This window comes from Dipteris shenzhenensis, chromosome 5, assembly GCF_047967505.1.
Source record: "Dipteris shenzhenensis isolate YYH24624 ecotype China chromosome 5, Dip_SZ_1.0, whole genome shotgun sequence".
Lineage (NCBI taxonomy): Eukaryota > Viridiplantae > Streptophyta > Polypodiopsida > Gleicheniales > Dipteridaceae > Dipteris > Dipteris shenzhenensis.
The window spans coordinates 3,159,886-3,175,476 of record NC_141600.1 but is presented as its reverse complement, the minus strand read 5'-3'; the positions used below and the strand labels follow the sequence as shown (position 1 = coordinate 3,175,476).

Genomic DNA, 15,591 nt, shown 5'->3' with positions numbered 1-15,591 from the left:
AAAAGTCTTGAGCTCGTCTATATAGAGGCTAAACAATGCTGGTGATAATGGACAACCTTGTTTGACCCCAATAGTGCTCATAATTTCCTCTGTCCACCCTACACCTATCCGAACCTAACTGAGAGACTCTCATAAAGTGCCATGACTGCCTAAATGATCTTCTGATCATATTCCAACTTCTGTAGACGTCTAATGAGTCAAACTCTGAGCATTGTGTCAAAAGCTTTGCGGAAATCAACAAAGCAATAATAAGTCCTTTGTCTCCGTGCCCTTGCCTCCTCAATGACACCTCTGAGTGAGTATGTGATCTAGGAGGACGGCTTAGGAGGTGAAATATAGCTCCCTACTCCCGAAGCTGCTCCGCCATAGTCTCCCCTCCCTCGCCTCCAGCCCACCTCCACCACCCTCACCGTTCCTCACCTAGCCCCCCCCGACTCCTCTCGTCTTCCTGCCTCCCCCGCACCTTCTCCTGCACCCCCGCGCTTCTCCTCCGCCTCCGCTCCTCCTCCGGCTCCCCTCTGTCCCCCACCCGCACCTTCTTGTCCACCCTCGTGCTTTCTCCTCTACCCCCGCTCCTTCTCCATCCAGTGGCCCCACCTTGCTCCCTTCCCGCCTTTGCTCCTTCCCCCCCGTGAACTCTCCTCTCCTTCCTCGCCGGCTCATCTCCCTCCCACTCCTCGTTTTCTCCTTTCCCCTTTAAGCGTTCTTATTTCCTCTTTTTTCTAACCCTCCTCTTTCTTCCGCTCAGCTTCGGGTTGATTGGCTTATGCCTCGGAGAAAGTAAGCTTGGTGGTGGCACTTGTCTGGCTAGAAGGGCTCAAATGGCAGCACCTTCGAATCCCACAGCCGTCAAGGTTATCCTTTCTCCAGCAGACAAGTAACTGGTGCAGCATGGAGTCCAGTCACTTCAGGACAAGGCAGTTGTGGGCAGAATTGTGGGCCTCACTTCCACAAGGAGATAGGTGAGAGACTAGATCCAGGCGAGTTTGGCACTAGAAGGAGACCGCATCTTGGAGGTTACCATCTACGGAAGAGGCGTCTTCCTCATCCAGCTAAGCCCTCCTGCTACCACCTTGACACTTGTGGAGCAGAGCCCCATCCTCCTTGGCCTGCATCTGGTGTACCTTTTCCCTTGGTACCATGGCTTCACAGTGGAGGACATGGACTCAACACACCATGTTCCCCGTTTCCCGGTGAGCTCTGCTTCCCAAGGCTTCCAAAGGAATACAAAGCCATCCTTTCCTCCATTAGTAGAGTGTTGGCACTGTGGTGGAGTCCTTGCCAGATTCAACAACTTCAGTGGTAGCAGACGACGGGGTCCCTAGGATCAGATTGGTGGTTGAGAGACTAGAGTCCCTCCTGGAGCTGATCCTCCTCGAAACCCTCGAGGGGGGTACACTTTGCCAGAGAGTAGAGATCTCTGGCTTACCAGGACAATGTCTTCGTTGCAGGCAGATGGGCCATCTAGCCTGAAACTCCCCTTGTGGTTGAGAGATTGGAGTCCCTCTCGGAGCTGATCCTCCTCGAGACCCTCGAGGGGGGTACACTTTGCCAGAGAGTAGAGATCTCCGGCTTACCAGGACAATGTCTTCGTTGCAGGTAGATGGGCCATCTAGCCTGAAAGTGCCCTCGTGGTAAGGGATGGACTCCTCCCCTTCTCCCGCAGGACAAACAAAGTCAGTAGAAGTCCTAGACCCCCTGGGTGACACCTTCAGAGGGAGAGTGGACCCAGGTGAGAACAAAGAAAAAGAAACGAAGCGAATTGGATCGAAAGTGCCACAAACAACGGGCTAGGCGCAGGGAGAGAGAGGGAGCAGGACGAGAGGCACCCACCGAGGAGCAACAACAAGAGCCTCTGGTTGGAGACCCCACCCCCCAGCAGTAGGGACCACGGTGCAGCAAGGGGATCCTCCAGTAGTGGAGGTACAACAACCACAATCACCCTTGCGCCAGCAGCGTGCCTCATGATCCCTTGAAGTTGCGATGGCAAAAGCTGCAGAGGGTAGCCAGGCAGCGGCAGTTGAGACCCAGAGCTTAGGCACATCAGCAAGGAGGGCCTGAGACTGCTCCTATTCCCTCCGCCCCCCCTCCCCCTCCGGAACCCTCTTCCTCTCCACGCCCTTCCCCTCCTTCCAAGCTCCCTCCCCCTCCCTCCTTCCCCCTTGCCACTCTTGCCATGGTCATCCTCACCCCCCCCCCCCCCCCCCCCCCCCCCCTCCCACCCTCCTATCAGCCCTGCCTCGGCACTCGTGCCAGTAGGCAAGGGCACGACCGCATCCCCCTATGCCGCCTCATCTCAGCAGCCTATCGCCCTCCCTTCTCAGCCATCCTATTTCGGGGGGGATTCAGAGGGAAGGGGCTCGTCCTCTCGATCAACAGTTCCCAAACTTCAGCCTGGGCGTCCTCTCCTGAGAGTCTTTTGGAGATTGGGGCCCTGGAACTACCTGGAGATCCCGGACTCCTATCCTCTACCATTGGAGGTGACGCTCATGATCTTGCAGCCCCGGAAAGAGGTTCGATCAGTGTAGTGGGCTCTGAGACTCATCCAGTTTGGCTATTCTAGTTCACCTACATAGGGTTGGAGAAGTGGACCCCAGACGAGTGGATGGGTCCACTAAGACTTGATCTTTGGCACGCTCATGGTGCTGAAGTGAACTTCCAGTTGAGCTTCACGCAGGAGAAGCCGAACTATGGTTTAATAGTAGGGGTTATCAGATTGCCGCTTGAGGCAAGGATCGATCCGGCACATTACTGGCCACTCCAGAAGTGTACTGAGATGTTCAGAGTGGAGGTCTCCTTCATGTTGCAGTGGGTGTGGAAGATTGGCATAGAGCCGGCGTCCAGCCTGGTATGCCGTCGCACGGACACGGACTACTCGCCCTCCAAACCCCCCTCAAAATCACAAAAGGCAGTTTTTCTTGAACAAGCACCCAAATCCCCCTCAAAATCACAGAAGGCATTTTTTCTTGAACATGCACCCACTCACAGGCGAGCATTGTTTCCTGTTCCCCCATCCTCATGAGTTGGACCATAGTGAGTTGGAAGGTGCACGGGCTCGACGATCGTGCACGTAGTCTGCCGTAGTACCTGATCCTTCGGCAGGAATTGCAAAGGGCAGTGGTAGGTCGAGCAATGGACTTCCTTTTGATATAGGAGCATGTTCGCAGCTTCAGGCATGCGACAACGCCATCACCTTCTTCCTGAGAGGCCCGGAGGTGTGGTCATGGAGTGGAGGGGTCTGCATCTCAGTCTCCCAGGCGGTGGCCCTAGATGTCTTCGATCAGGGTGAGCTTATCCCAAGGCGGGCAGTTTGGATGGGAGTCGGGATGGGAGAGTCCGTGATCGGGATCTTGAACATGTATGCCCCGGCATGCAGACATCATTGTTTGGCCTTCTGGAGGAGGCTGACGGAGTGTCCTGCCAGATGTTGATTCCTGGATCGTTGGAGGAGACTTCAATACCCTTGAGTTCGGGGAGGACAAGCAGGGGGTGCCTCCTTCTCCGAGATGCCAGCTTCAGAGCGGAGCACTTGGGAGTAGTTCATCTTCACGAGCAGTGGTAGAGACCCGTGGAGAGAGCCAGAGTTCAACAAGATACTTGGCAACCTCCGTTTCTCATTTGGCCAGGAGACATGATGGACTGCTTGAGAGACTGGATTGCTTCTACGTTTGGGATTGGGCAATCCACTGAAGCGGCTCTACAAGGATTCTAGCAGGCACCATGATGTCAGACCACTCAGTCCTCTACCTAGAGCAGCCCCGTCGGGGTCTTCCCCAAAAGGGGGTCCGCATTCCAGAGGACCTCCTATAGGATGAGGAGATTCAACAGGTTATGGCAGAGATTTGGCATTCAGTCAGAGTCGGTATGTCACGAGGGTTGGGCTTCTTGGGTGGCAGATGCGATTCAGAGGAGCAGTGAGGAGTTGCACTCTCACGCCCTTGGACGGAGGAGGGCTCTTCAGGAGCGCGAGTGTGCACTGCGACAAGACCTCGCCTCCATTGAGAGACTCAGGAAGCAGGACCCAGGATCCCAGTGGCTTAGTGACAGATATGAGAGCGTGCACCTTGAGCTCCAGGACACGAAGGTTTGGTGGGCTGAGTTCTCCTACCACTCCACTCGGGCTTGTTGGGTACAGTAGGGTGACAAGATGATGAAGCAGTTCTTTTATACCACAGGGCCTTGATTGGCAGGCACACAGTTGCAGCATTTATGGGATCCGCAGGGCATTATGCACACCGATCCATAGGAGATTCTGGACGTGACCACGGTTTTCTACAGCCAGCTCTTTCAGGCGCAGAGGATGACTCTAGCTTGCCTTATGGCCGGTGAGGTAGTTTGGGACCACATTCTGACGGTAGTCTCGCGAGAGTTGTGCAGGAGTTTGGAGGAGCCTTTCACGGATGAGGAGGTTTGGGAAGCCCTCAAGGCCCTCCTGAATCAGAAGTGTCCTAGCGAAGATGGCTTGACGTCGGCCTTCTTTCGGAACTTCTGGGAGATCATTTCCACCCCTTTTCGCGTAGCTTGCCAGGAGATCTTGGACACGGCCTCCCCTCCCTCAGTTGTGGATTTGTTTGATCTCGAAAGGGGGAGACAAGTCAGACATTCGGCAGTGGGGACTGATCACCTTGCTTGATACTGCATACAAGATCCTAGCCAAGGTCTTGAGTTTGCGGTTACAGCCTCATCTCACGGACATCATCCATGACACATAGACCGGCTTTGTTCAGACACGCATCATCTTGGATAACATTTTCACATTTTGGGAGGCAGTGGACTGGGCCAGGGAGGAGTCATAGCCTTTGGCCATCCTTCTCTTGGAATTTGAGAAGGCTTACGACAGGGTGGAGTGGTCTTTCCTGGAGGGCACTATGCAAAGGTTGGGTTTCTCAAACAGAGGGATTATAGGAGTCTCTGCGCTTCGTGGGGGAGCTCTAGTCAGATGCTTGTCGGTGGATACATGGGCGAGGCCTTTCCTCTCTCTCCCTCGGCCTGCCCTAGCTCCCGTTCTTTTCCTTTTTGTGGCGGAGGCATTGGGCTACTACTTGAGATCGTAGGTGGTGGGGCCTTACAGGGTTGGGGCTCCCAATCAGATAGGCGGAGGAGCTGCTAGACTCAGAGTTTGCAGATGACACAGCTTTGTATGTAGAGGGCACCACAGAGAGCTTGGAGAGAGTCAAGGGAGCCCTGGCTATCTACTGCGAGGCCTCTGGCGCACGGATCAGTTGGACAAAATCTAGTGGTTTCTTCACAGGCTCTAAGAAGACACAGGAGATTCGAGAGTGGAGGATTGCCTTTGGCTTCTGCTGGATTCTGCAGGGACACACAGCGAGATACCTTGGATGCCAGGTGGGTATTGATATTACAACAGAGCAATAGATCGCCCCGGTCCTCGAGAGTGTTCGGCGCAATCTTCTCTACTGAAGCTCAGCCAAACTCTCCCTAGCGGGCCGTGCCGTAATGGCAAACCAGGTCCTTGCCATGGCCTCATGTTGGTGTTTTCACAGAGGGTGCATTGGACAGCTCTGACGTTTGGTTCTAGGCAAGATCGGACGGCACGAGGAATACTAGAGCTCGAGTCGCTTGGTAGACAGTGATCATGCTGCAGGCATTGGGAGGCTTAGGCATTATAGATTTGAAGATGCAGAGCAGAGCCCTCTTGGGCAAGCTAGTTGTGCGTTGCCTCACTTCTGGCGCACAGCCCTGGAAGCTTTTCTTGCAGTGAGGGCTTCTTAGGAACACCCCACGCATTGGGGGGCAGTGACAACATTCACACAGATGGATCTTTTCAGAGGCCCCCCTTATGGGTAAGGGTTCCCCCATGATGAGGAGCCTCCATAGGGTTTGGCAGAGATTAGCAGGGGCCTCCTCTGGGCTTAGCCCCGTTGCAGAGAGGAGTTCGAGCGCCAACCCCTTGTTTGGTACGCGGAGATCAGGGATCAAGATGGATGTATGCTCGGATAGTGGAGTCACATTGGATGGGCACAGTGGGATAGTGGTCCGGCCTGGTCCTTTGACAGATGGAGTAGGTGAGGCTTGGAGCCATAGCGCATATGCGAGGGGCAGGGCAGCGGATGAGGGAGATTGACCTAGCCATCCCCGAGTCTTGGTGGGAGGGACTCTGCGTGTGGATAAACAGTAGATGGTTAAGTCAGTTTTCTTGGACTGGGGTCTCCCTGAGGATGATGATTCAGCGAGGCAGCACGCAGCTTGGCTTCTTCCATGTAGGGCTTGGCGGCCTACTCGAGGCACTCACTGAGAGAGACTCATAGATGGACGGGAGTCTGGATGGGATTCATTGGCAGATGATCAGAGTGGTGGGCCGATTTGGGAAGGAGTGGCACATTGATCCTCCCAACATCCCAGAGCGGGATACCCCCAGATGGTGCCTTTGGCTTTGGGAAGGTAGGCCCTTGAGGGAGGTCCAGTCGGATTAGAGTGGTTCAAGCCCTCCAGGATTGGCCTTGCCGAGCAAGTGCCCTTGTTTTCATACGCCACTTGGATTGGTAGATGGACTCAACTTGAACCCACCCCTTCAAGGCAGAGGCATTGGGTAGCCCAGAGGGTGCCCCGGGAGGTCCGTTCTAGATTTTGGACGAGTCTATGGTCTAGTTTGCGGCCGACGAAGATCTCCTACTTCTTTTGGCTTTCGCCCACGGAGGGTTGCCCATAGGCTCGTGGTTGGAGCAGATGCGGGTGGAGGGGCAGTGTCACTGTTGCTTTGCTGGTTTTCTGGAGACGATCCTGCATTGCCTCTGGAGCTGTCATAGTGCAGAGAGGATCTGGATGGGAGCCCTCAGGATCATGACCCGCATGCAGAGTCTTCACAGGGACTACACTTGGGGGATGGCGGCCTAGTTGACTGAGGGAGGATATGCGTTCTAGATTGATGAGGTCTCTCGAGCTTACCGGACACAAGGTCAAAGCATTCAGAGGATAGACCTGTATATTGCGTGCTCTAGTCAGCCTCTGCATGGTGTGTGGTGGCTCCACTGCTCTGTGCTGTCTCTTCCTGCTGATCCATGCTGCCCTCATGTCAGCCAGCACCTCCTTCTCTACCCCTTGTGACCTGAGGCTGACTCAAAGGCATAGAATGTCGCGGCACTGGATCTGTCTCCTATGTTACTGCCATCTCCTGCTGTCTGGTTTGCTGAGTAAGGTCTCTCTATGTTACTGCATCTCCATCAGATTGAGGCCAACACAGACCTGGTCATGGAAGTGGATCAGTCGGGAAAGTGGCCTGAACCCGTGTGCCTCCTGAAAGAGGTAGTGGTATTGTCCTCGGATCTCATCGTAGGTGGGGCAAACGCATAGGAAGTGCTCCCCTGTCTCCACTTGGATCAATGTGCATAGCCTGCAAATCCGCTTCTCTCTAGGTGTGCTCGTGGCTCTCCTTGCCTTGATCCCCCCCCCAATCTCCCGATGGCAATCCTCCATTTGAATACCATGGCTGATGAAACTGGCCTTCAATAAATCAAAGGGCAGTAAAACTAAGAAGTAGCCAGTCAACACTGTTACAATAACAATTCAGCAAAAGTATTACCAGCAGATTGGGAGCTAGAGTGCCCCTGCTCAAAAACAAAGACACAGATTGGCCCCAAACCTTGGCGCTCCTTTCGGTATTTCCTTAATTAAGTGAGAGACCCATAATTCTGGGCTACATAAAGGATACATCCCTTCTTAGAACTAGGGCATTCCACATCCCAGTCGGCATCCACATACCCTACAAAGCCTTTACTGTTCGCGGCTCTCACCACTCCTGGCAGTAGGTCTCCATCCCTAGTCCAGGATAATCAAAAGCAAATGAATGGCTGTTGTACAGCCCAGACAACCTCAAGGCCAACACCTTGTAGCCCATGACCATCAAGCAGCCCATACCTTCCGTACAGCCTGTACACAATAGTTGGACTTCTCCGTACAACCTATAGTAGGAGGCCCAAACAGGGCGCACAACACCAGCCCATACACAAATGTACGTCATCCGTACATAGCACTTGACTGCAGCCATACTCAGCCGTACAAGGCTAGTACCAGCTGCAATTCCTGCATCCGTACATCCCAAACACTTGTACGGACTGTTACGTACAGTCTTGTACGCTTCCCGTATGGTGTTCTGTCTGGCAGTCCGTACCACAATGCTCTCTCCTTCATGTGACGGCCTTCATGTGACGACCAACCCGTGCCTTCGCTTCCGTATGCAATCCTCTAGCTTGGCAAGCTCTTGCCCTTACGTGAAATCCCGTCGCCTTTTTCCTTTTCCAAGGATTCCAAGCCTTCCTTGCCAAAAGGGGCTGCATGGGCTTGCCACGTGGCAGCCCATGCCTAGGGTTGCTCCCAAGGGCCTTCAATTGCCCCTAGGCCCCCTCTAGTGGGGCCTTTTTACAAAGCCCACCAATGACCAACTTGAAAATCCTAAGGTTCTTTGGGCCCCTCTTGGCCCTAGACCTTTCATTTGCCCTCAAGGCACAAATGCTAGGGGTTCTAGCACATCGAGTAACCCTTGACCTCGCCCCTTGTTTTCCCAGGGTCTTGCCCACATGCAGGCCAACATGCATGCGCCAGAAATCACGCCCTCGTGACAGCTATTAAACCATCTCAATATACGTGCGTACCCAGCTGTGCGAACCCCACTCTCTGCTAGTCATTTGGATGACTCTAATGCCAACCTCAGTAGCCTCCACCTAGGTAAGGCCCATACCTTATGGAGATACATCATTGTTTGAAAGATGGCATCAAGCTGAAGCGGTGTCATAGCGTACTCCACCTGTATGATCTAGTGTGGCACCGAGGGCTTACTCCAAATCATCCTGGACCCCATAGTCACTTGCAGCCTCTCGAATCTCCCCCATTGGTTCATCGATAGGTAGCATACATGGCTGTTGGCCTCACAAGTGTGTCTTTGTCGGGGGTCTTGGAAGTGTTCCTGAAAGCATTGTCGCTCTAGTTGGGCCAAATTTCCCTGCCCTCGTGTGAGTTGGGCTCTGGCTGGCATGTGTCATCGTAATAGCTGGCCCCGTAAAGACTGCCCCTAGGTAAGTGTATGACTGTATGATCTCAACTGGCTCCCCTCGGTAAGTGAAGTTGTGGCGATGAGGTACTGCCCGTGAGATGTTGAAGATCATAAACTTGGTCTTGCCAAGGTTGGCTGTCAGGTCTCTCTCTCTGCAAAACACCTCTAGGGCCTCCAAGTATCTCTATAGGCCTGCCACTAAAGACACGTGTGAGTCTCCTTTCTCCTTGTGGGGATCTATCAAGGACACATCTCTCTCTCTCTCTCTCTCTCTCTCTCTCTCTCTCAACGACAGTCTTTGGGCTCTACATTGATGAGATCACGAGTTTCATTGATCGCCTAGGAGGGGAGGGATCCTTGCTTGCTGATCTAATGATCAATATATTGCTGTAGGCAGATGACATAATGCTCATTTCCTAGTGTAGTTATTGAAAATATTAAATCACCTCTATTTACCTCAACAACCTTGTGATCTGAGCATATTGCATGCAGGTTCCTTTTCCCCTTACAAAAAACCCTCTTATATTATGATATGAATAAATCCATACAACGATCACTTATCCACAAGTGACTTGCTTGATCTTTGGGTGCACTATTTTTTTTTCCCCCAAAGAAAGGAGCCTTCTATTAATGCTTGAAAGATTTCATACAAGACAGCAGCCCCGAAGGTGCCGAGTATGGAAAAAACTGGAAGAGGCTGAAAGAAAGAAACCGGCCTGTTCTAGAGAAACCCAGCTCAGTGCCTAGGGGATCTCTGAACTGGGGCTAACAGCCAAGTGGGGGGACTATACAGCCAGCGAATCCCTCGCTGAGTGAAGATGTAGAAAACACGTGCAGGCCAAGCCTTGCAGAAACGAGCACACCTCTCATTAGTTGCCCTGGAGCCTGGAGTCCCACGCTCCGAGGTGGACCGTAGAGTGTAAATGATATCCTATCAGATGGCAACCAAGGTAGCCGAGGGTGGAACCGGGTGCTCTCCCATCACAAGACTGCAGCGAGCCACACAAATGTTCCAAGCCATGATGCTGGCTACCACCTCCCAAACACTGTCCTCCCTAGGAGGAAGAGGAGCTAGGGTATCAGGGGGGACTACCTCGTGGAGTGCAATCGTTTGAATGCTCTGACCCTGTATCTGGTAGGTTGGGGAGATCTCATCAATCTGAAATGCGTGTCCTCCCTCTGTCAACCAAGCCACCATCCCTCAGGTGTAGTCTCTGTGAAGACTCTGCATACATGTCATGATCCTGAGGGCTCTCATTCAGATCCTCGCTGTGCTATGACAGCTCCATAGGCAGTGCGGGATAGTCTCCAGGACACCAACTGAGCAGCAATGGCACTGTCCCTCCACTCGCATTTGCTCCAACCACGGGTCGATGGGCAAGCCTTCGTTGGCTAGATGGCCGCAAGTTGGACCACAACCACATCCAAAACGTGGAGCGCACATCCCAAGGCACTCTCTGGGTCACCGAATGTCTTTCCCTCGAGGGGGTCCACCTTGACGAGTCCATTTGAAGCCTCTTGCCAATCCGTGTGGTGTAGGAAAAGAAAGGCACCTCATCCATCTACTTAGCTAGGCCGCCTCCGGAGGGCCAGAACCACTCTCCCGGATCCCTCTAGACCTCCCTCAGGGGTCTATCCTCCCACAGCCAAAGGCGCCATCTAGAGGCGTCCTACTTTGAGATCTTGGGAGGGTCAGTGTGCCACTCCTTCCCCAAACGTCCTACCACTCTGATCATCTGCCAATGTATCCCATCGAGACTCCCATCCATCTCGGGGTCCCTCTCAGTGAGTGGCTGAAGTAGGCCTCCAGGTCCTACACGGAAGAAGCCGGGGTGCGTGCTGTCGCGCTGCATCAACATCTTCAAGGGAACACTAGTACGGGAAAACTGCCCCAACCATCTGCTCTCTCTCCAAACGTGAAGTCCTTCCCACCAGGACTCAGGAATGGCTAAGTCAATCTCGCCCATCCGCTGCCCTGCCCCTTGCAGATGCGCTAGGGCGTCAAGCCTTGCCTTTGTCTCCATAGGTAGTCTACTCCAACGGCCAATTGGGTGCACTATTAAGTGCCCACTTGACAAATGCATTGGGGAGCCCACTGCCTTGGACAGGAATGCCCGCACTTCCTCGGTGGCCAAGCTAGCATCTCTAGGTGAACACTAGACGTGTGTGTTTGCTTGTGATTCATGGCCCGGCTGTGACTGCTGAACATCTGTTGTGCAGCAATGACATGCACCTTCTCTCCCCATCTGCAGTAGCCCTAGAAGAATTTTCCCTGTTGGGAATCTAGAGTGGTCCGTGAGTCGGGGACTTGCTATTGGAGAGCATCTCTTGCATGATGGGGTCCACAGGGAGGCAGCTGGAGTCATCTAGTTGATGCAAGTGGTGCAGGAGAAGAAAGGTACCGGCTTTGCTTGTCATGACTGATCATGAAAACCCATTTCTTAGGGTCACACTGCACCTCTTAAAGGGACGGTCTCCCGTACCCTAAGTTGCAACTGTGCTGAGGCTAGCTGGGTGCTCGTTAATAACCCAACACTTCTTTAACACCACTCTGATCCTTTGTCACAGAATGAAACTAAGGGTGAGATTATCTATAGAGCTCGCTGTTGAAGGAGGGGCCTTGATCTAGTACACTTCCATCTCTGATCCTAGAGAACAGGTGGGCTCATGCGACCAAAAAAAGTTTCAGGGTTGGTTTGGAATTGTGAAGGAGTTTTATTGTGAAAATGGGTGTTATTGTTTTGGAAAACTGCTAGTATCGGCTAAGAATACCTGTCTCCTTCCTAGTGATTGCAATTTTTGTTCATGCAATATTCTGTAAAGAAGAGGTAAAAGTTGGCCACATAATGTTGGAGGCACAGCACATCCATCTCTTTGCCCTAGCATGTTAGTGGGTCGAGAGTTGGTGTAAGTCTTTGAATGGATGCAGGTACAAGGGGCTAAATCGACTGGAAACAGAAAATTCAAGCAAAAACGCGAGGCTTTAGATTGGTCTGGTGCATTGGTTTCACCACATCTTCGATCTGCGGGGTCGTCATTTGTAGCAGGTTTTCTCAAAGTGTCATGTTCTGAACTCTTTCTTATGAGACAGTTGCAATCATTGTGCATGTAAAACCATGGGTCATTTGATGGCATCTCTTGGTCTCTTTTTACATCTGAAGTAAAATACGGTTCCTTGCTGTGCGGAATGAACATTTGTTTGAGGAGATATTGAATTAGACTGTTGCCCAGAAGCTGTCTTATAATGATGTTTTAATCAGAGGCCTGGGGCGGGCAAACTTCTTTTTCCCATAGTATACCTTTGTCTCTTCTGCTTTGTCAGGTATCTAACTAGTCATTCAATGGTTGGAATGGCTTGACAGCATTGGAAATCTCGACCAAATTGGCCACTGTACAAAGCTCTATACTGGCAGCATACTCTCAAATTCCAGAAGCAAAGCGGATTGGTTTGAACTAATCGAATACTCGTACTGCTGTTGTGTATGCATCTTATTGCTTAAATCATTACTGTTTGAAGCCATATGAATGGCAACATTGCAAATTTTGACAGAGGGGGCCTCAATTATTCAGGATCCAGGTTGATGGATTGAGCATAATTTGCTAGCCAGAAATCTAAAGAACTATGCAAGATCAGGCCTTGAGAGACATGGTAAGGAATGAAATCACTTTGATGGTCAGGGTATGCAATTGCAGCAGTATGACACATTCTGGCTTAAATGCATAGAATGTGACCACATCTGAACTGGATTTGAATGTTTTTTAGTTTTCTTCTTTTACTGGAATGATTCCATATTGTGGTTTTGAATTCATGTTCATGTTTTTTAAATGGCATTGTGGCAATCTGCCAGGTTATGTGACTTTGCTTACCGTGGTTTAATGGGCATTATAATGATCAAGCTTTTTTCTTGACCTGATAAGAGATTGTCTGGACAGCACGGCGAATAGTAGCTTGTAGTTCCCATTTGTAAATATGAAAAGATCCTTCAAAGCATACAGAGCGACAGTCCTTATCCTCTCAGGCACTGCATGTAAACTTGGTAATAAAAGCTGTGTTACTACAAGCATAGCTAATAGACAAATGCATAGTCTTTATAACTGGGAGCCAAAGGTGACCCCAAACAAAGGTCTCCAAGGAAATCGCGATATCAAGTAAAGCTCCGTTGGAAGTTTGGGTGGAGCTTCTTCACCAGCCACAAAGCGTAGCGACTGTCTAAGCAAACACAATTGCTTGTTGCTGCGATTGTAGGATTGCAAGAAGTCGCGACTCCAAACAAGTAGCTGTTGTTACTGTTAGATTATGAGTAGTGTGGTGTGAATACACCCTTGGGTCACTTTTCCCTCCTTTTAGGAGGTTTGTTTTTCCTAGGGTTTGTATTAGGTTAGTTTCCTTTGTAGAGGATAGCACCTGTATTCTGAAGGTTTTCTCATTCTCAAACCTAACATTTGGTATCAAACCTAACCTACTCCTCTACTAGCTCAAGATAGTCATGCCAAGGGCATCCAGCAAAACATCCTTCTTTCAAGGAAAGACGCTTAACAGGTGAAGACGGGAGCTGGCTTGATGTGTAAGGAAGTAAGGGTGGGTGTGGCTTTTGGTTGTTAAGGTAACCATTTGTCCAAGCATACATAACGAAGAATGCGCCTGACCCGGTAGGAAGTTCACAATCATTCATTGAAGAATGCGCCAGACCCGCTAGGAATTCCACAATCATTCATCCAAGCTCGGTAGGTAATTCGCAACCATTCGTGCGAAGGCACATAAAACATAATTTCAAGTATATTTATTTTAAAATTTGGGGCCTTTGTGTTAGAGCAGATGTGCATTTTGCAAACAAACAAGTTGGCATTTGCAAGAAATTGCAAAATTTCAAAGTGTCGCACATTCTTTTGAGACATTTTGGGGTTTAAGCACCTGTTGCAACTTTTTTAGTCGAAAGCAAATTCACGGTAGATTGTAAACATGCTCTTAACTTTAATATATAGAATAATGGGTCAACAAGGAGTAGATGCATATGGGTTTTGGCATAGAAGGACAAGCTGGATGAAACTAGCTACTCCTTGTGGAGTTTTATGGTACGGAATTTGTCGGTTACAAAAAATTTACGGGGTATATTAATGGGAATGGGCTTCGTCCTATAGATATGGACAACAAATTGCAAAACCTTGGGCTCCTACACAAGATCAAAGGAGTTGGGATCTTTATGTTTGTTAAGAGGTCTATCAGTCCTCATATCTCTTCATGCAAGATTCATGATGTTATGGGAGATTCTTGAGACCATGTATCAGGTCAAGAATGAGGCAAGAGTTACTTTTCAAGGAGCTTGAGAATTCAGAGATGCATGAAGGTGACAACATGGTTGACCATCTTACAAAGATCTAGGATATTTGGTTGAGGAAAAACTAATTTCTAGTACTTTGTTATCATTTTGAGAGACTTACCAAGTTTGTTGTTGCAAAAACAAGCAAGGAAGAATAAATCTTCCTCAATGTGTGGCAATAAATCTTCCTCAATGTGTGGCTCAAGAATTCACTACCCATGGCAAAGATAGAAATTCAATTGCTTTTTGGTCACAAGCTACTTCACAACAACACAATCAAATAAAGCAAAGGGTAATGTAGGGAAGTCCAAGAAGAAATAGAAATCACTTCTGTAAAAAGCGAGGTCACTACATAAGTGAATGTAGGAAGAGTTTGGCCAAAGAAAAGAAGAAAGAAACAGGGTGGGGTGTTTGTTCCTCTTTTGCTATTGATGACTCAACAATTTGATGAGCTTTTTTTGGTTTGCAGTTATGATGCATCACATGAGCAGATGTCCTTGAATGTGAATGAAAAATAGGTCACCTAGTAGTGGAGGGATTTGTTCAAATTTTTAAGCATTGCTCCAACTAGTAAAAAAGTCACTTGTGCTAATAATTATGCCTATCTAGTAGTCAAAGGTGTGGATGAGATAACTCTTACTATTGTTGATGGTAGACATTTGTGTATTTCATATGTGTTATTTGTGCCAGGTATACTTGAATATATGTTATCAATTTCCTCTTTTGCAAAGTAGGTTATGCTGAAAACTTTGAATATGATAGATGCATAGTGAGGGATAGAGAGCACTACATGATAGTCGATTCTAGAGCATAGTACTAGGATGTGTTGGATTCGTTTGAGAAGAGGGTGATTTAGGGAAATCCAAGAAGGAACAAAAATCACTTCGGTAAAAAACCAAGTCACTATGTAGGTGGGTAGAAGAAAGAAGAAAGAATCAGGTTGGAGTATTTGTCGCAAATAAACTCTGTAAGTCAAAGGGTGATGTAGAGTAGTTCAAGTAGAAATGGAAATATCACTCTGTAAAAAGCCAGGTCACTATCTAAGCCAATGCAGGAAGAGATTGGCCAAAGAAAATAAGAAAGAATTGTTGGAATTCAAAGAACTAGGAAATATATCGAGCTCATAAATATGTAGACAAACTTCACACATAAAATATAAAGTTTTATAACAGTAAACTCAAAATTGAATACACTGAGCAGATTGATTCTTCTACAGGACTCATTGACTTCCACGCATCCCTACTGAATTGGTTGTGGAGGTTTACA

General features: G+C 49.7%; 1 protein-coding gene across 1 annotated transcript in view; it reads left to right on the top strand.

Annotated features, from left to right (window-relative positions):
* Window positions 1–12,864, top strand: part of LOC147901499 (coiled-coil protein) — a 66,289-nt gene extending 53,425 nt beyond the window's left edge. Inside the window, exons 5-6 of the mRNA XM_087375076.1 lie at window positions 11,937–12,054; window positions 12,370–12,864. Of these exons, the coding sequence (XP_087231202.1) occupies window positions 11,937–12,054; window positions 12,370–12,464 (213 nt within the window). The 3' untranslated portion in view covers window positions 12,465–12,864. The remainder of the gene's footprint in view (window positions 1–11,936; window positions 12,055–12,369) is intronic.
* The last annotated feature ends 2,727 nt before the right edge of the window (window positions 12,865–15,591 follow it).